This window comes from Lepidochelys olivacea (assembly GCF_965140295.1).
Source record: "Lepidochelys olivacea isolate rLepOli2 genome assembly, chromosome: 9".
Lineage (NCBI taxonomy): Eukaryota > Metazoa > Chordata > Testudines > Cheloniidae > Lepidochelys > Lepidochelys olivacea.
The window spans coordinates 103,693,866-103,715,108 of record NC_140419.1 but is presented as its reverse complement, the minus strand read 5'-3'; the positions used below and the strand labels follow the sequence as shown (position 1 = coordinate 103,715,108).

Sequence of the window (21,243 nt, the reverse complement as noted above, 5' to 3'; positions counted from 1 at the left end):
GTAGTAAAGGCGAAACGCTGGTCAAATAGATCAAACTGGGCAAACCAGAGCTTTATTTTAAAAAAGTCCTTGCTACAGTACCTAGGACTGTGCCTCTGTACATAATTAACAATCATTCCTGAAGGATTTGTATTTGGCACCAGTTTGTTTACTTAAACAGTTTGGGGGCATTAATTTTAAACCAATTTTGTTTTTCAACAGAATAGGAGCTATCATCACCAAGCCAATTAGCTGAGATACAGGAGAATCTTTTTTTTTTTTTAAACCAAGCACTGAGTTCTCATCTAAATCAACACAGTACAGAAAGTTCCAAAACAGGAGGTCAAACATTAAAAGGCTGATATAGGCTCAAGTGGTTTATAAAACCTGTAAAAAGACTACACCAGCAAATATGCCCTTTCAATCTGCACAGTTAAGAAGTGAATGCAGGGAGCAACACTCACTAGTTGGAAATCATGTCATGGAAGAATCGCACATATACCAACAGGAACACCTGAAATCAAACATTAAAAAGCTCCAATTCCCAATCCACATAAGAGGAGAAAAATTCGTAGGAAGATTGAATCAATCCATGAAATCACAATTGGATGGACAGTTCATACTTTCCCCATCAAGTACTAGGCCTTGCAAACATACAGCACATGTGCCCAACTCAATCTTTTTCAAACTCCTTATGGAATAGGAAGTTCCCAATCTCTACAGCCTCTCCCCATTATGCACAAAGTATGTCTGTCTGTGCTCTTAAATCACCATCATGTATCACTTCAGCCACAGAGTACCAGGCAGATTAAGTAGAAATGCACTGTCTTTAGCTCCCATCTCCTTTGCAGAGGAGTCTGAGAGGCTCAATTCTGGGAGAGTTGTGTGGGCACAGAGTCCTTCATGCAGATTCATTGGTCTCTATTGGCTTAACCATATGGTCTGGTTTGTTGCCAGCAGCGTAGTGATCCCACATCTGAAGGTAAAGCCGCTCCAGTTCCATTGTGTACTGTTTGGTGTTGAACAAAGGACTTGATATTCTCTGCTTCCAGACTTTACTACGAATTTTCTTCAGGCTACACAAAGAGCGTTAAAAGCAAGCAGTCAGATGAGAAGCAGACAAAGGAACAAACAGCTATTGTGATCTATTACCTCAACTAACCCAGAACTCTCAGCACACCATTGCATCAGCAAATCCCTTTACTGTCATCCCCTACTCAAAATCCACGTTGCTGTTCCTTCCCCAGTGTGAAATGGTCAACTTCACAGAAACTCAACTTTTTCATTGTAGGTGAAAATGCTATGGACATTTGTATTAGTACTGCTACATGCTAATTAACCAGACCCACCAACCCTTCATTACAGCCCCATCAGATGGAATTTCCTCAACTGCAAGTGCCCCTTTATTTCAGTCTAGGTTTTTCTTTCTGAAAGGAAAGTGAAAATGCATTTTGTTTGCGTTTACTTTCTGCAGAAGGTTCAATATATCAGCATTCCTATCTCCCTCCCAGCAGCTTCACAAAGTAAACAGTAATCTCCAGACAGAAGGTTCTTTATTACTCTGTAGCTCCACAGGGAATGAGAAACGGGGGAAACAAGTTCTATGAAAAAAAAGCCCATGTCTAATTTCAATACATTTGGTCCATCCTTAACCCCACAGACCATTAACAATGACTATATGGATACACTACCAAGAGGCAGTGTGAACAGGAGCAGTGATTACAAGGTTAGGATTAAGGAAGTTCTAAATTCGAATTCCAGCTCTGCCGATATCGCAGTGTGACATCCTGCACATGATGCTCAATCTCAGTCTCTATATCTGTAAAATTAGAATTACTTCATAGGGAATATGTTGAGCGTTCCTCAATGCTGGGAGGGCTAGTCAATGATTCTGTAGTGATCTGAACATGTAAAGTGCCAAGTATTTTTAGGGAGGACAAGTGCATAATTTGGGCACTTCATGATACTCACCCATCTGAACATGCCACACCCCATTCTAGTATAGTTCCCTTCCACATCTGCCTTCCTAGCTCCTATTATGGCTATTTAAAGAGCTCAGCCCTCCCTGAGAAGGCAGCCTGTCACACACATCCCACCCACTATCTTCAGCATGGAGTTCTGGGGTCTGTGAAAGAATTCCCCCCCCCGGCCCCTTTGCCTCCAACCTTGGCCTCTATTGAAGGCATATATTGCTCCCTTCTGCTGCTTCCTGGTATGAGGATCCTAGATCCCCAACAGAGTAGGCAGGCAGCTAAACCAGGGAGGATAAGAGGAGGTAATTCCCTCAGGACACATTGTGGATATGAGTTCTAGCCCAGTTCCTCATTCCAACGAGCACAGACCTTACTTCCTCATCAGCAAAGCAGTTTAGTGGCTTTTTCAAAACCCTGGAGGTCAGTCAGCTCCCAAGGTAACTAACAGCTGGTAACTTTATCAGTCAGAATAAGTTCAGTAGAACGAAAGTAATGACATGCCTCACTGCTTATAGCTGTTTATGTTTATTCTATTTTGCTTCCTAACACTCACTATCCCCAATAATGGTGCCTTACTATTCTAGATCTTCATTTCATCCTCAAAACTGGATTTACTTACTATTCTAGATCAGTTCCCAGTTTCACAGCAATATCTTCATATTCTTGTCTACTCTTAGCAATAAGTTCAAGACAACCAAGGCAAGTAAGCTGGGAGGCAGCAACCCGTGATGCAAGAGTTTCTCCTGTAAAAAGAGAAAAGAAAGTGATAACCAGTACTTCTTGATGCTTTACAGTTTACTTAATTTTTTTCTCCTGCCTGAGAAAACACACAAGGGGAGGTTGCTAGACTATCTGTTCTGGAAAGCCTGCTCACTAGCTAGAACTGGGAAGCACCTAATTTCTTTACTATCTATGAACTCTTCACACTAGATATTTACATATACAAGATCAAAATAAAAACAAGAAGGATTCACAGAATATCAGGGTTGGAAGGGACCTCAGGAGGTCACCTAGTCCAACCCCCTGCTCAAAGTAGGACCAATCCCCAACTAAATCATCGCAGCCAGGGCTTTGTCAAGCCTGACCTTAAAAACTTCTAAGGAAGGAGATTCCACCACCTCCCTAGGTAACGCACTCCAGTGTTTCACCACCCTCCTAGTGAAAAAGTTTTTCCTAATATCCAACCTAAACCTCCCCCACTGCAACTTGAGTCCATTACTCCTCGTTCCATCATCTGCTACCACTGAGAACAGTCTAGATCCATCCTCTTTGGAACCCCCTTTCAGGTAGTTGAAAGCAGCTATCAAATCCCCCCTCATTCTTCTCTTCCACAGACTAAACAATCGCAGTTCCCTCAGCCTCTCCTCATAAGTCATGTGTTCCAGACCCCTAATCATTTTTGTTGCCCTCTGCTGGACGTTTTCCAATTTTTCCACATCCTTCTTGTAGTGTGGGGCCCAAAACTGGACATAGTACTCCAGATGAGGCCTCACCAATGTCGAATAGAGGGGAACGATCACATCATTCGATCTGCTGGCAATGCCCCTACTTATACAGCCCAAAATGCCATTGGCCTTCTTGGCAACAAGGGCACACTGTTGACTCATATCCAGCTTCTCGTCCCCTGTAAACCCCTAGGTCCTTTTCTGCAGAACTGCTGCCTAGCCATTCGGTCCCTAGTCTGTAGCGGTGCATGGGATTCTTCCATCCTAAGTGCAGGACTCTGCACTTGTCCTTGTTGAACCTCATCAGATTTTTTTTGGCCCAATCCTCCAATTTGCCTAGGTCCCTCTGTATCCTATCCCTACCCTCCAGCGTATCTACCTCTCCTCCCAGTTTAGTGTCATCTTCAAACTTGCTGAGGGTGCAATCCACACCATCCTCCAGATAATTTATGAAGATATTGAACAAAACCGGCCCCAGGACTGACCCTTGGTGCACTCCACTTGATACCGGCTGCCAACTAGACATGGAGCCATTGATCACTACCCATTGAGCCCGACAATCTAGCCAACTTTCTATCCACCTTATAGTCCATTCATCCAGCCCATACTTCTTTAACTTGCTGGCAAGAATACTGTGAGAGACCGTGTCAAAAGCTTTGCTAAAGTCAAGGAACAACACGTCCACTGCTTTCCCCTCATCCACAGAGCCAGTTATCTCGCCATAGAAGGCAATTAGATTAGTCAGGCATGACTTGCCCTTGGTGAATCCATGCTGACTGTTCCTGATCACTTTCCTCTCTTCTAAGTGCTTCAGAATTGATTCCTTGAGGACCTGCTCCATGATTGAAGGTCTATAACAATTACATTCAGTATGAATTGTCACCATGTGACTACAATTTTGTTTCCCTGAGACATTACCTGGCATAGTAACCATGGGAGTCCCAGCCCAGAGTACATCCATTCCAGTAGTGTGCCCATTACAAAGTGGAGTATCTAGACAAACATCAGCCAACTGGCCCCTCCGCACATGTTCCTCTTTGGGGGCAACAGGAGAGAAGATGATTCGGTTCTGGGGAAGGCCCATGTTCTGTGCATATTGTTGAATATTGGGTTCTCCTACAGCTGGGAAACGCAACAGCCACAATACGCTGTTTGGAACTCGCTTCAGAATCTACAACCAAACCAGGAAGAAAATAAAGGGTAAGTGTGTTAAAAACATTCAGAAGCATCACCCTCCTGGATAGATCAGAACAAGCCAATCGTAGCAGGAAATCACAGAAATGTATGACTGGAAGGGCCCTCGATAGGTCATTTAATCCAGTCCTCTGCACTGAGGCAGGTCTAAGTACTATCTAGATCATTCCTGACAGGTGTTTGTCTAACCTGTTCCTAAAAGCCTCCAGTGACTTAGATTCCACAACCTCCCTAGGTAATTTGTTCCAGTGCTTAACTACGCTGATAGTTAGGAAGTTTTTCCTAATGTCTAACCTAAAACTCTCTTACTGCAATTTAAGCCCATTGCTTCTTGTCCAGTCCACTGGGTTAAGGAGAACAATTTATCACACTCTTTATAACAGCCTTTTATGTACTTGATGACTTAGGTCCCCTCTCAGTCTTCTCTTCTCCAGATTGAAAAAATTGGGTTTGTTTAATCTTGATGTGTAGGTCATGTTTTCTAGACATTTAGTCCGTTTTGTTGCTCTCCCTCAACTTCCCTACATCTTTCCCCAACTGTGGTACCCAGAACTGCACACAGCACTCCAGCTGAGGCATCACAATCAGTGCTGTCTTGTCTTGTTTGCAACACCCCCGCTAATACATCCCAGAATGACGTTTGCTTGTTTTGCGACAGTATTAAATATGAGTCAACAATGTAATACTGTTGGCAAAACAAGCAAACAACATTGTGGGATCTATTAGCAGGAGTGCTGTAAGCAAGACAGAAGATGTAATTCTCCCACTCTACTCAGCACTGATTGATAAGGCCTTAGCTGGAGTGCTGTGTGCAGTTCTAGTAACCACAGTTGGGGAAAGATGTGGACAAACTAGAGCAGCCGTTCTCAAATTGTGGGCTGGGAACCCAAAGTGGGTGGCAACCCTGTTTAAATGGGGTCTCCTGGGCTGGCAACTCCTGGGAATGGGTTGAAGCCGAAGCCCAAGGGATTCACACCCCTCCTTCCTCACCCCCAAACTCCGTTGGCAGGGCTTGGGCCTTGGCTTCAGTTCCCCCTCCCAGGGTGAGGTAGTAATTTTTGTTGTCAGAAGGAAGTCGCAGTGCAATGAATTTTGAGAACCACAGAACTAGAGGAAGTGAAGAGGGAGAACAATAAAAAGGATTAAAGGTCTAGAAAACATGACCTACAAGGAAAGACTGAAAAAATTGGATTTGTGAAATGCCTCACTTTCAAAGTGAAAGTCAAAGTCAGTCACACAATGCTTCAAAATGTAAGTGCAAACTTCTGAAATACGACCTGAAGTGCATACAGCATGCACCTCTCATTTCACTTTTGTACCACAGTTTGGGTGGAAGTAACATTTGCCAGTTAATTTTAATAAGACAAACAGCAGCATAAAGGGGTGTGTACCCACAGCAGATGAAACGACGAGGTATATTTAGCGTTCGTGAAAATGCTGGAGTCACAGCCTCAGAGACTGAAGTTTCCAATTTACTTACAGGGAGCATTATGCAGTAGTTCATAACAGCAGCCATACTTGGTCAGACCAAAGGTCCATTTAGCCCAATATCGTGTCTTCCAACAGTGGCCAATCCCAGGTGCCCCAGAAGGAATGAACAGAACAGGGAATCATCAAGTGATCCATCCACTGTTGCCCATTCCCAGCTTCTGGCAAACAGAGGGTAGGGCCCCATCCCTGCCCATCCTGGCTAATAGCCATTGATGGACCTAATCTCCATGAATTTATCTAATTCATTTTTGAATCCTGTTAGTGTCTTGGCCTTATCATCATCCTCTGGCAAGGAGTTCCACAGGTTCAGTGTGTGTTGTGTGAAAAAATACGTGTTTGTTTTAAACCTGCTGCCTATTAATTTCCATTTGGTGGCCCCTAGTTCTTGTGTTATGAGGAGTAAATAACACTTCCTTACTTACTTTCTTCATACCAGTCATGATTTTATAGACCACTATCATATCATATCCCCCAAGCTGAAGTGTCCCAGTTGTATTAATCTATCCTCATACGGCAGCTGTTCCATACCCCTAATAATTTTTGTTGCCCTTTTCTGAACCTTTTCCAATTCCAATATATCTTTTTTGAGAATGGGCAACCGCATCTGCACACAGTATTCAAGATGTGGATTTATATAGAGGCAATATGATATTTTCTGTCTTATCTATCCGTTAATGATTCCCAACATTCTGTTTTCTTTTTTAACTGCTGCTACACATTGAATGGATGTTTTCGGAGAACTATCCAAAATGACTCCAAGATCTCTTTCTTGAGTGGTAACAGCTAATTTAGACCCCATCTTTTTATATGTATAGTTGGGATTATGTTTTCCAATGTGCATTACTTTGCATTTATCAGCAGTGCGAAACTTCCTTACAGTGCCTCATCAGTATGACTCAACGTAAGAACACCCATACCGGGTCAGACCAAGGGTCCATCTAGCCCAGTGTCCTTCTGACAGTGGCCAATCTCAGGTACATCAGAGGGAATGAACAGAACAGGTAATCAAGTGATCCATTCCCTGTCACTCTGACCAGAAGTGAGATGTTCAGCCTCTGTACCCATCTAATGGTGGACTTGTCAGGTAAGAGCACAGATAATGGTGCGAATAAGTGCCAGTTGTGGTGTAAACTGGACAGGACTAAACAGCTTATTACACAATTCCTATGGAAAAAAACTCTCAGAAGCATAACAATTTTCACTCAACTCGGATCAGATTTATAATGAGACTCAAAGAGATTCCAAATCCCATGATCATCCAATCCCCTATTCCGGAGAATGTTGTAAGGATTCAAAAAGGTTCATCCCAAATAAATATTCTCAACAAACCAAGCAAGGAAACTGAAATCTTTCCCTGACCTGAACAAGGGCAATTTAAGTTAAAGATCTGCTGCTCATTTTAAAACCGTTCCTGTAAACAAAACAGCAGTCAAATTATGGAGTTCTGATCTGAGACTTCGTAGCAAACGTAACTACTCACATTAGCCCACATCTGTAAAGTGGAAGGGTCAATCTTATATAGCTGGTTAAAGTTACAGTACACAACAGCATCCTCTGGTAACCCATACTGAGAGCGGGTGGTAACAATGATGGTACGTGGAACCTCTTCTCCAGTTGCTGCCTTGTTGTTAATCTAGGAAGAACATAAGAAAGTTCAACTATACAGCTAATTTAGAGCACTGAAATTCAGACCACAGGATACCTAATGAAATAATCCAGTAAAGTGTTTAACAGCATAAATTCTTACCTGAAAAGTTAAGTATCGGAGGTAGCCGTGTTAGTCTGTATCCACAAAAACAAGGAATCTGGTGGCACCTTAAAGACTAACAGCTTTATTAGGGCTGTGATGGGTTGGATCACAGAAACCCTCTGGGAGCTACCATCTGATGTGCCCAGACTACTTCTGCTCCTGTTTTCCTGCCCTGGCATCTTAAGACTTCAATGCCCTGCCTGGTTTGAGCCAGACCCACATTTGAACCACGTCCCCTAACAGCTGTAGGCTTAATTGAAAGCAATTTAGGAAGTGTTCCTGTCCTTGACACTCAGATGCCCAACTCCCAATGGGGTCCAAACCCTAAATAAATCCATTTTACACTATATAAAGCTTACACAGGGTAAACTCAAATTGTTCACCCTCGATAACACTGATAGAGAGATATGCACAGCTGTTTGCCCCCCAGGTATTAATACATACTCTGGGTTAATTAATAAGTAAAAAGTGATTTTATTAAATACAGAAAGTAGGATTTAAGTGGTTCCAAGTAGTGACAGACAGAACAAAGTGAATTACCAAGCAAAATAAAACAAAACACGCAAGTCTATATCTAATCAAACTGAATACAGATAAAAACCTCACCAGTTCCAGTAAGCTTCCTTTTACAGACTAATCTCCTTCTAGTCTGGGTCCAGCAATCACACACACCCCCTGTAGATACTGTCCTTTGTTCCAGTTTCTTTCAGGTATCTTTGGGGGTGGAGAGGCTCTCTCTTTACTCAGCTGAAGACAAAATGGAGGTGTCTCCCAAGGGTTTAAATAGACTCTCTCTTGTGGGTGGAGACCCTCTCCTCTCTCCTATGCAAAGTCCAGCTACACAATGGAGTTTTGGAGTCACCTGGGCAAGTCATATGTCCATGCATTACTGAGTTCATTACCAGCCAAGCCACATTCCTGGGAAAGCCCAGATGTGGACTGGCATCTCCAAGTTCATTGTTGGCTTAAGGTCTTCTTGACTGGGCACTTACTGAGAATAGTCGTTTCTCAGGAAGCTGTCCAACTGCTTCACTAAAACCTACTCAGAATCAAAGTATGCAACCAATATTCATAACTTCGAATACCAAAGTGATACATGCATACAAATAGGATTAATAGATTCAGTAGATCATAACCTTTACAGAGATGTGTTACATGGCATATGTAGCATAAAACACATTCTAGTTATGTCATATATACATTCATAAGTATACTTCCATTAAGGGAAAACTGGGGGTCAGATCTCCAGGAGGGGGGAGTTCATCCAGCTGACCTTTTGGGAACTGAAAGTGGGGCGTCCAAAGGGGTTTTACCAATCCAAGACACTCCATTAAAAGATGATGTTCTTGCTACGCTTGTAAGAGATGAAGCTCTCTCTCCAAGACCGAAGGGGAAATCTCTCTGTATGGGTGAAACTTCACAAGGGAGTGGGGTCCAGCCCAGAGAAATTCTAGAGGGAGAGGTCAAGGGCAGGCACGGTTGCAGTATTCCCTTTCCCTGCCAAAGCCCCGAACACATGCCTGAATTAAAAGCCTTCTCCAAAGTGGCAGAAGAATCTGCATCACAGTGCATACCGGGGGCATAAAGAACTAGGAAAATGCAGTAGACACTAAACAAGCTAAATCATGTGAACAAAGCCTGTCCACCGTAGATTTGCTGTTAATCTTGTGTCTTGCTAATTCATCCATGGGTTAAAACAAAGGAGTTAATACTAGTGGTTAATGCTTTAAAGATGTGGGACATACCTGATTTGTGGAAGAAAGTGTTGTACATGCTAGGGATGGTGACAACACAGCCCCACAAGCATGTTACTTTTCAGCCTATACCTGTAAACAGATTGGAAGCTTGGCACAGCAGCAAAAGCATAACAGGCCCATGCTGCTATGTAGAAGGGGAAACTGAGGCACCCCACCTTATGGCATTGGTGGCTAAATGGAAAACAACAGAACACCACTGGCCATCACATACAGCCCCCAGCTAAAACCTCTCCAGCACATAATCAATGATCTACAACCTATCCTGGAAAACGATCCCTCACATTCTATAACAGATTTAAAAGTAGCTATACTTGAACAAAAACACACTTCAGAAACAGATTTCAAAGAGAAACAGCAGAACTAAAATTCATTTGCAAATTTAACACCATTAATTTGGGCTTGAATAGGGACTGGCTGGCTCATTACAAAAGCAGCTTTGCCTCTCCTGGAATTGACACCACCTTATCTATCATTGGGAGTGGACTACATCCACCCTGATCTAATTGGCCCTGTCAACACTGGTTCTCCACTTGTGAGGTAACTCCCGTCCCTTCATGTGTCATTATATAATGCCTGCATCTGTAATTTTCACTCCATGCATCTGAAGTGGTGTTTTACCCACGAAAGCTTATGCCCTAATAAATCTGTTAGTCTTTAAGGTGCCACCAGACTCCTGGTTATTTTTACCTGAAGAGTTGATTCAAGTTATGTCAAATATGAGGAAAAGGAAGGTTACTCACTTGTAACCAAAATACTTTGAGACATAGCTGCACGTTCACACACTAGAAATGTATTCATGGCGTGTTAGGATACAAATATTCAGGCCTGTCCGTAAAGGCCTATACTCTAAGAAATTAGGTGTATTCTTATCACTTGGCTAGTTATAGAGGTATAAAAGAAAGAATCAAAATCATTGTCTGCCAGTGTAAGAGCTTTCTCTTACTGTGTCTGTCTGAGGCCCTGTTCTTAGGTTAAGGCCTTTGGCTAAGCAGCAGAGGCAGCCATAAGCTGGGAAGCGAATGGTCAGATCCTCACCTTCTAAACTAGTCACATTGAAAGAAGGTGCTATTGGGCTGTTAGGAATACAATCCTGTCCTGATAATGCCTATCGCCTCCAGAGAAAGGGAAGTGCCTAGAAGATGTAAAAGGAAACTTAGTTTGATAGCATCCTGTCTGGCAAGAACTCACTTATCAATAGCTGGGATGTGAAATCCTCATTTCTTTGTTGTTCTATCACTGTAGTCGCCATTTCCCTATTGTTTGTCTGCATAATCTCTGTCTGGTTCTGTGATTGTTCCTGTCTGCCGTATAATTAATTTTGCTGGGTGTAAACTAATTAAGGTGGTGGGATATAATTGGTTAAATAATCAGTAAAATGATTGGTTAAGGTATAGCTAAGCAGAACTCAAGTTTTACTATATAGTCTGCAGTCAATCAGGAAGTGAGTGGGGGGTGGGAATGGGAACAGGGGTGGGGAAATTGGAATCATGTTTAGTTAAGGGCAGGAATGGGAACAGGGACACAGGTAAGGCTCTGTGTTGTCAGAGCTGGGAAGGGGGACACTAACGACGGAAACTGGAATCATGCTTGCTGGAAGTTCACCCCAATAAACATTGAATTGTTTGCACCTTTGGACTTCGGGTATTGTTGCTCTCTGTTCATGCGAGAAGGACCAGGGAAGTAAGTGGGTGAAGGAATAAGCCCCCTAACATGGTGCAACTTGGATTAGTGGAACCTTCTTGGAACAAAACCTACTAGAGCACTTGCACACTTCCTGCCCTTCCCCTCGCAGCTCTAAACATCTGGAGGACAGAGCTATAAAGGGGGCAGGGCATAGTTTCTCCTACTACCGCCTCCTCCTACAGTCTCAAGTTGAAATTACGACTGAGGAAGGAAAGTGTGTAGGTCATCTCAAAGAATGCCAATTACAGGTGAGTATCTTTCATTTCTTCACGTGGCCTCTGCATATTCCCATGCTCATGTATTTGACAAGTAGTACTCCTACTGCCATACAGTAGGTTAAAGAGGTTCAGTTAAATAGAAATTGTAACACTGCCTTTGTGAAAGTATGAAGAGAGCATTAAGTCGTAGCTCTACAGATTGGATATATTCCTATATTAACAGAGGACGCTTCCATGGCCTCATTTAGTCAAGTCCAATCGGAACATTTCTGGGTGAAGTACAGGTATGTTCATAACACTCTTCAATACAGCAGTCCTGCTTTTAAGAGTTCACAAAATTGTAGTATATCTTCTGGAAGGAAAGACAATGATGAATTCACACTGCTATGTTGCAAAGTTTGAACATTCAGATCCAAAGGGGAAGGGTGGTCCAGTGGTTAGAGCACTAGCCTAGGACTAGGAGACCCAAGTTCAATTCCTTGCTCTGCTAAAGACTTCCTGTGTGACCTTGGGCAAGCCACTTAGCTCTTCTTTACCCCAGAGCGGATGTAAGAATAACTACATTAAAAACTGTGAAGAGCTAAGATACTATAGTGATGGGGGGGGATATAAAAAACAAAAGAGGGAGACAGATAGCATCTATATCTGAACAGCTCACAAGTAAAGGAGACTGTTCCCTCAACATTGGACCTAGCAACTGATCCAGACAAGAGACCCCTGATGCAGGGCACTTCCCTTGAACCATTTTGGGAGATGGCTGCCTTTCTTCAGCCCTTTTAAATACAGGGCAAAACCTTAGACAAGGCTAATATTACCTCATGCCATATAAGAAAGGTGATCTTCCAGTCTGAAATATTGGAACAGAGTGTTGATTACAATCTCTAGCTCCCCTGATCCAAGAAAAGATGTCACACCATGAGTGGTTTGATTCTGTATAAGTGTGGATTTGAGGTGTTTTCTATGAGTCATAACAATGGCTTAATTATATGAAAAGCCAAAATTCACAATCTAACCTCCTACATAAAAAAGACCATAGAATTTCCCCCAAAATAATTCCTTCTGAACTAGAGCATATATCTTTAAAAAAAAAAAATCTTATCTTGATTTCAAAACAGATGGAGAATCCACCAAAACTGTAGGTAAAACTGTTCCACTGGATAGTTACCCTTATTGTTAAAAATTTACATCTTATTTTCCAGTCTGAATTTGTCTATCTAACTTCCAGGCACTGGATCTTGACGTTTGGATCTAGACCACTGGCTCTCAAACTTTTGTACTGGTGACCCCTTTCACAAAGCAAGCGACCCCCCTTACACATTAAAAACACTTTAAAGTATATTTAATACTTAAATATAAGTATTTTCGACCCGATGAGTCAAAAGAATAGTAAATATGGCAGGCGACCAGCTTGGCTTAATGGTGAAATCCTAGCGGATCTTAAACATAAAAAAGAAGCTTACAAGAAGTGGAAGGTTGGACATATGACCAGGGAAGAGTATAAAAATATTGCTCGGGCATGTAGGAATGATATCAGGAGGGCCAAATCGCACCTGGAGCTGCAGCTAGCAAGAGATGTCAAGAGTAACAAGAAGGGTTTCTTCAGGTATGTTGGCAACAAGAAGAAAGCCAAGGAAAGTGTGGGCCCCTTACTGAATGAGGGAGGCAACCTAGTGACAGAGGATGTGGAAAAAGCTAATGTACTCAATGCTTTTTTTGCCTCTGTCTTCACTAACAAGGTCAGCTCCCAGACTGCTGCGCTGCGCATCACAACATGGGGAGTAGATGGCCAGCCCTCTGTGGAGAAAGAGGTGGTTCGGGACTATTTAGAAAAGCTGGACGTGCACAAGTCCATGGGGCCGGACGAGTTGCATCCGAGAGTGCTGAAGGAATTGGCGGCTGTGATTGCAGAGCCATTGGCCATTATCTTTGAAAACTCGTGGCGAACCGGGGAAGTCGCGGATGACTCGAAAAAGGCTAATGTAGTGCCCATCTTTAAAAAAGGGAAGAAGGAGGATCCTGGGAACTACAGGCCAGTCAGCCTCACCTCAGTCCCTGGAAAAATCATGGAGCAGGTCCTCAAAGAATCAATCCTGAAGCACTTGCATGAGAGGAAAGTGATCAGGAACAGCCAGCATGGATTCACCAAGGGAAGGTCATGCCTGACTAATCTAATCGCCTTTTATGATGAGATTACTGGTTCTGTGGATGAAGGGAAAGCAGTGGATGTATTGTTTCTTGACTTTAGCAAAGCTTTTGACACGGTCTCCCACAGTATTCTTGTCAGCAAGTTAAGGAAGTACGGGCTGGATGAATGCACTATAAGGTGGGTAGAAAGCTGGCTAGATTGTCGGGCTCAACGGGTAGTGATCAATGGCTCCATGTCTAGTTGGCAGCCGGTGTCAAGTGGAGTGCCCCAGGGGTCGGTCCTGGGGCCGGTTTTGTTCAATATCTTCACAAATGATCTGGAGGATGGTGTGGATTGCACTCTCAGCAAATTTGCGGATGATACTAAACTGGGAGGAGTGGTAGATACGCTGGAGGGGAGGGATAGGATACAGAAGGACCTAGACAAATTGGAGGATTGGGCCAAAAGAAATCTGATGAGGTTCAATAAGGATAAGTGCAGGGTCCTGCACTTAGGACGGAAGAATCCAATGCACCGCTACAGACTAGGGGGCCGAATGGCTAGGCAGCAGTTCTGCGGAAAAGGACCTAGGGGTGACAGTGGACGAGAAGCTGGATATGAGTCAGCAGTGTGCCCTTGTTGCCAAGAAGGCCAATGGCATTTTGGGCTGTATAAGTAGGGGCATTGCCAGCAGATCGAGGGACGTGATCGTTCCCCTCTATTCGACATTGGTGAGGCCTCATCTGGAGTACTGTGTCCAGTTTTGGGCCCCACACTACAAGAAGGATGTGGATAAATTGGAGAGAGTCCAGCGAAGGGCAACAAAAATGATTAGGGGGTCTAGAACACATGACTTATGAGGAGAGGCTGAGGGAGCTGGGATTGTTTAGTCTGCAGAAGAGAAGAATGAGGGGGGATCTGATAGCTGCTTTCAACTACCTGAAAGGGGGTTCCAAAGAGGATGGCTCTAGACTGTTCTCAATGGTAGCAGATGACAGAACGAGGAGTAATGGTCTCAAGTTGCAGTGGGGGAGGTTTAGATTGGATATTAGGAAAAACTTTTTCACTATGAGGGTGGTGAAACACTGGAATGCGTTACCTAGGGAGGTGGTAGAATCTCCTTCCTTAGAGGTTTTTAAGGTCAGGCTTGACAAAGCCCTGGCTGGGATGATTTAACTGGGAATTGGTCCTGCTTCGAGCAGGGGGTTGGACTAGATGACCTTCTGGGGTCCCTTCCAACCCTGATATTCTATGATTCTAATACCATTATAAATGCTGGAGGCTGACAGCTCGCGACCCCCCATGTAATAACCTCGTGACCCCCGAGGGGTCCCAACCCCCAGTTTGAGAACCCCTGATCTAGACTGACCTTAGTCAGTTAGACTGAAGAATCTATGATCAAATATTTGTTCCCCACATAGATACTAAAAGATTCATCATGTTGCCTCTTAATCTTCTCTTTGTTGATATAAGTAGACTGAGCTCCTTATGTCTTTCACTATAAAGGCATATTTTCTAAGCTTTAAGTATTCTCCTGGTTCTTCTCTAAACCCTCGCTAATTTAGCAACATCCATAATTCAAGGAGGATACCAGAACTGGATGCAGTATTGCAGCAGTGGTCACACCAGTGCCAAATGCATATTAGCCGTTTTGGCCACAGTGTTACTCAGCTGTTTATCCTAGGAAGCAGTGACCGAAAAAGATTGAGGGGTTAAGGTGGATAGAGTCCTTCATCCTGTAAGTATAGCCTACACTCTGTTCCTAGATACGTGTACATTTAGCCATATTAAAACATGTTTACTTACACCTAGCTTGCCAAGCAATCCAGATCACTCTATCAGTGGCCCATCATTTACCACTCCAATTTGTGTCATATGTAAACTATCAGTTATGATTTTATGTTCTCTTCCAGGTCATTGATGAAAGTTAAACAGCACAGGTCCAAGAACGGATCCCTGCAGGACCACTTTGCAAAAGCAGCTGCTCGATGATGATCCCCCATTTACAATTACATTTTAAGAGCTATCAGTTAACCAGCTTTTAATCCATTTAATGTGTGCCATGTTAATTTTGTATTGTTCTAAATTCTTAAACTTCTATAAGGCATTTGACTTGGTACTCCATGACATTTTGATTAAGTATATCATATCAATTTCTTTTTCAAGATTAGTATAATTTAAGGAAAAAAAAAAAAGGAAAGAAATAAAGATAGTTTGACAGAATCAACGTCTGGGGGGGAAATCAACATTATGGTCCAGCAAGCTTTTCAGCCAGATCTTTTTAAACTCTTGGATGCAAGTAATCCAGACCAGCTGATTTTAAAGCATGTTTGGTTGGATCTAATCTTTACATATGCACGACGACTGGGACCTTAGGTTTTGTTCCAAGCACAGAGGCAAATGCCTGAAATGGGACATTACCGGGCTTTTTAATCCCATCAGGGGTCTGAGCGGAGGCTGTCCTTCAAGTACTGGAATTAACTAAGAAACTTAACAGTAAAAAGTCACCAGGACCAGATGGTATTCACCCAAGAGTTCTGCAAGAACTCAAATGTGAAATTGTGCAACTATTAACTATGGTTTGTAACCTGTCCTTTAAATCGGATACTGTACCCAATGACTGGAAGATAGCTAATGTAACGCCAATATTTAAGAAGGGTTCTAGAGGTGATCCTGGCAATTACAGACTGATAAGTCTAACGTCAGTACCGGGCTAAAGAATAAAATTGTCAGACACATAGAAGAACAGAAATTGTTATGCAAAAGTCAATATGGTTTCTGTAAAGGGAGATCATGACTTACTAATCTATTAGAGTTCTTTGAGGGGGTCAACAAACGTGGACAAGGGGGATCCAGTGGACAGAGTGTACTTAGATTTCCAGAAAGCCTTTGACAAGGTCCCTCACCAAAGACTCTTACGTAAATTAAGTTGTCATGGGATAAGAGGGAAGATCCTTTCATGGATTAAGAACAGGTTAAAAAAAAAAAAAAAGACAGGGAACAAAGGGTAGGAATAAATGGTAAATTTTCAGAATGGAGAGAGGTAACTAGTGGTGTTCCCCAAGGGTCAGTCCTAGGACCAATCCTAGTCAACTTATTCATAAATGATCTGAAGAGAGGGGTAAACAGTGAGGTGGCAAAGTTTGCAGATGATACTAAACTGCTCAAGATGGTTAAAACCAAAGCAGACTGTGAAGAACTTCAAAAAGATCTCACAAAACTAAGTGCTTGGGTAACAAAATGGCAAATGAAATGTAATGTGGATAAATAAAAAGTAATGCACATTGGAAAAAATAACCCCAATTATACATAGAATATGATGGGGGCTAATTTAGCTACAACTAATCAGGAGAAAGATCTTGGAGTCATCATGGATAGTTTTCTGAAGATATCCACGCAGTGTGCAGCGGCAGTAAAAAAGCAAGCAGGATGTTAGGAATCATTAAAAAAGGGATAGAGAATAAGACAGAGAATATCTTATTACCCTTATATAAATCTATGGTATGCCCACATCTTGAATACTGCTTACAGATGTGGTCCCCCCATCTCAAAAAAGATATACTGGCATTAGAAAAGATTCAGAAAAGGGCAACTAAAACGATTAGGGGTTTGGAACGGGTCCCATATGAGGAGAGATTAAAGAGGCTAGGACTTTTCAGCTTGCAAAAGAGGAGACTAAGGGATGATATGATAGATGTCTATAAAATCATGAGTGGTGTGGAGAAAGTGAATAAGGAAAAGTTATTTACTTGTTCCCATAATATAAGAACTAGGGGCCACCAAATGAAATTAATGGGCAGCCGGTTTAAAACAAATAAAAGGAAGTAGTTCTTCACTCAGCGCACAGTCAACCTGTGGAACTCCTTGCCTGAGGAGGTTGTGAAGGCTGGGACTATAGCAGGGTTTGAGAGAGAACTGGATAAATTCATGGAGGTTAAGTCCATTAATGGCTATTAGCCAGGATGGGTAAGGAATGGTGTCCCTAGCCTCTGTTTGTCAGAGGGTGGAGATGGATGGCAGGAGAGAGATCACTTGATCATTACCTGTTAGGTTCGCTCCCTCTGGGGCACCTAGTATTGGCCACTGTCGGTAGACAGGATACCGGGCTGGATGGACCTTTGGTCTCACCCAATATGGCTGTTCTTATGTTTTGGAACCAGAACGTTTACCCACTAATGCTTCCTGCAATGATACAGCGTGGAGAGGATTCTGATGCTCCTTTCTGGCCCAGAGTGAGAAGGTGCTGCATATGGAACAATGAGAAGGCAAATGACCTTCCTCAAAGGAAGCCAAACAATGCACATGTGCATTTGTATTAGGAAAAGCAGCAGAGCAAGAGGCATCTCTCTTGAACTATGGTTTCTCCATCTATGGTTCCAGTGCGTCAGAACTAATGACATTTGCCAAAGTATTTTGTTAAAAAAAAACAAACAAGAAAATAACTAAGCAAAATAAGGCAGCACTGACCCCAGGAATGATGCACTTGTGCAAATGTGGGTCCAAGGACCCAGCTAGGCTGCTGGTCCATCTGTTACCAGGGTTAGAAGGAACTGAGGTGGACAGTGTGCCACAACCCCTTCCACAGTCTACTCTTCAGATGTTCTGCTCCTTCCCTTATGGCTCTGAAGGCACGAGCATGTTCCACTAGACCTTGCTATTAGAAGGTTCCATCAGTCCAAGCTACACCACCAACATATCCCAAGTGTAGGAATGTGCAGAGGCCACTTAAAATTTTAAATACGCTATCTTGCAATCTCTTGTAGTTCCTCTGGTTTCTTTACTGTTTTAGATAGTAAACTCCTTGGGGCAAGGACTATATGTACATTGGTCTTGTACAGCAATAAGCACAGGATCAGCACTTAAAACAACTGGCTTTAATAGGACATGATCATACATAGTAAGGACGGATTAGAGGGCCATAAACAAGGAACAAAAAATTACATATCGAGTTGAGGTTTATCTAGTGGGGTGCTTCAGTTAATTACATCCAGTCATATTACATCTTTAATCATTTGGAAGACTTAAGAAAATTCACACACAATGGTAATTCAGAAGTGTTCTGAAGATATAATAGAACCCAGAGACTTTAGAAATATGGGCAGAAAAACATTACATCTGAAAAAATGCAAATTAAGACAGCTGTATGGCAATGTCTAAAACAGTTTAAGTGGGAAGATTGAGAGGGTAATTAGATATGAGCTTGCAATGTGATCTGGCAAGAAGAAGAACTAATTTGATTTAGAACTGCATATGGAAAGGCAAAACATGTAATTTGTCCAGCTACACAGCACTGGCATGATAAGACCCAGAAATCTGCATTCTGTTTGTCCCCTTTTTCACAACAGGTAGCTAAAATGAAGAAAATTCAAAGAAGAGTAACAAAATCATTTAAAAACTCAAGGGATTAATTTATATTATGAGAAAAAATAAAATATTGATTCAAGATGGAGGGAAGAGAAGTTACAAGGGAATAAAGAGGGAGGAGAAAAACAGTTTTCTATCCTACTTGGCCTCACCTGTGTAGTTGCTAGTCCATTGCTAATGTTGAATCCATTGATTGTTATCTGAATTTGTCCACGATTAATCATCTCAATCACAGCTTCTGCAATTGTATTCATAGGAATGACTGGCATACTGAGGGCAGCATTGCTGTCTGCATTGTCTCCACTATCAGGGCACTTCATCTAAGAAATCGTGCAAGATTCATCAGTGAGAAAATGCTGCGTTCAGTCTACTAGGGCAGAGTGCAAAGAAGTGAAGTTCTCACCTTAACAATTTTGACATCAGGGAGGCTGTCAAGGAATGCCTTCAAGTCTATGCCATTCAAAACAATCCTGTTATCATAAATATGGCCATTGGACTTGAAATCAATGACTGCTTTTTTCTATGGAGCAAGAAAACAAGTTTCAATTTACAACATTCCATTGCCAAACTACTGTACTGAATATAAGTTCCTAGAGAAGCGCAAGTCCCCACTAGATAATCAATACTATTGGCTTTCCTTTCCATCGCTGTCTCTTACCTTCAGGTGGGGGAACATATTAGCATGGTCTCCAATAAAGAAAGTGTTTGGCATGTAAGCCAGTTTCTCAGAATATTGCTCTGCCACATCAACTGGGGAAGTTTCTTGATCTGTGATGATATAATCCATGAACAGCGCTCCACTGGTTCCAGGGTATCCCAGCCACATAGCCTACAAGCCAAGCCAAAAAGCAACAGATTTTAATCTCAAGTGTGGACAAACCATACGTGCAACTGTATAACCTGCTCTGATTCAGCATCTTTCTACCAAGGTTCTCACACGGATTCTCAAATGGCTGAAACCCGACAAAATGAGAGAATTGTCGCCAATCATTGGAATAATGACAAATTAAAAAAAAAACAAAAAAACACACCCTGTGACAATTATGGCCAGAAATCCATCAAGGACACAGAGTCAGCTATACTCAGTTGTGAAGTTGGGTATTAACCAGTCACCTCAGTTTCTTTGACCTGTTTGGAGACTGCAGTGGCCTGGAATTAGACGGTCCTCAGGTTTCTCTCCCCCTTGTCAAGATTTAAGCTAATTCTCCATGCTGCTCATGTGACTTATGAACCTAAGTCTCATTGAAAGTCAAAAGGACATAAGGTGCTTTAAATTTTTTTTACCATTAGTCTCTTCCTCCTTTGATTAGTGTACTGTATGACAGCATAGGTTGGATTTGTCCCACTGCATTCAGCAGGGTGTTAAAAACAGACACTTCATCCACACAAGCAGGGCCAGGAAGCCACTGGTTCCTCCTCTGGATATATGTGGGGGTGGGATAGGTTGGGAGAAGGAACCTAGCAGCTTACATAGCAGCAGCAATGCTAGTTTTCTAGAAGGGAAGTGGAATAGCTAAGAGCAGAGAGTTAGGAGATGCTGCTTTTTTGTTGTGGGAGGAAAGGCTCGAGCCACTTCTGCTTTTTCCAGAGGGGAGGGGAAATAAGGAGCAGATTGCCCCAAGTACACAAGAGGAGCTAGGCACACAGGGTTTCCTGAACATCCAAGAGGGATGCAGTCCCAAAGGAACCCTGCAAAGAGGAAAGGGTTCACAACCACTACTAGTTAAATGGAGGTGAGATGGTAAGAGTGAACAAGCCCAAAATTAAATGAAAGCCCAAAATTAAATGAAAACCCATAAATCATTTTACAGTCAGTGACAATTTTCACACATTTGTAGGTCTTCTTTGGGCCGGTTGGCTCTTTTGAAAAACAGTTATCACATATAGCTGCAACAGTAGAGCAGCGAGTCCAAAACGTCTAACAGACCAGCATTTGCACTGCTTCAAGAACCTCACAGAAGGACATTCAAGGTGGTGTTTAGCTTAAACTATCCTTTTCTCAGACCAACTAATTGAAACATCTACCCACTGACGACTCAACTGATTCAGATCTGCTTTATAGGATACAAGGCTGTTCAGTGCCAGATACCAAAGTCAGCATCTAGTAAATAAGACTACTCCCATTGTTTTGCAGAAGCGTTTCTGCAACCAGTACACTTACACACACTTATGCTCGGACAAGGAACAAAAATCTACGTCTTCCTTCCCTACTGGCAAAAGGCAGATTGCTGTTCTTACTCCTGGAGGTGTACAGATGCCATGGT

The 21,243-nt window shown here is 42.5% G+C and overlaps 1 protein-coding gene across 2 annotated transcripts in view; it reads right to left on the bottom strand.

Annotated features, from left to right (window-relative positions):
- Nucleotides 1-26: 26 nt before the first annotated feature.
- Nucleotides 27-21,243, bottom strand: part of OGT (O-linked N-acetylglucosamine (GlcNAc) transferase) — a 77,322-nt gene continuing 56,105 nt past the window's right edge. For both annotated transcript variants that reach the window (XM_084639999.1, XM_084640000.1), the window contains exons 16-22: nucleotides 19,638-19,808; nucleotides 19,383-19,499; nucleotides 19,132-19,299; nucleotides 7,563-7,715; nucleotides 4,316-4,568; nucleotides 2,572-2,695; nucleotides 27-1,055 (exon numbers count right to left, since the gene is read on the bottom strand). In XM_084639999.1, the coding sequence (XP_084496125.1) occupies nucleotides 881-1,055; nucleotides 2,572-2,695; nucleotides 4,316-4,568; nucleotides 7,563-7,715; nucleotides 19,132-19,299; nucleotides 19,383-19,499; nucleotides 19,638-19,808 (1,161 nt within the window). In that variant the 3' untranslated portion in view covers nucleotides 27-880. The remainder of the gene's footprint in view (nucleotides 1,056-2,571; nucleotides 2,696-4,315; nucleotides 4,569-7,562; nucleotides 7,716-19,131; nucleotides 19,300-19,382; nucleotides 19,500-19,637; nucleotides 19,809-21,243) is intronic.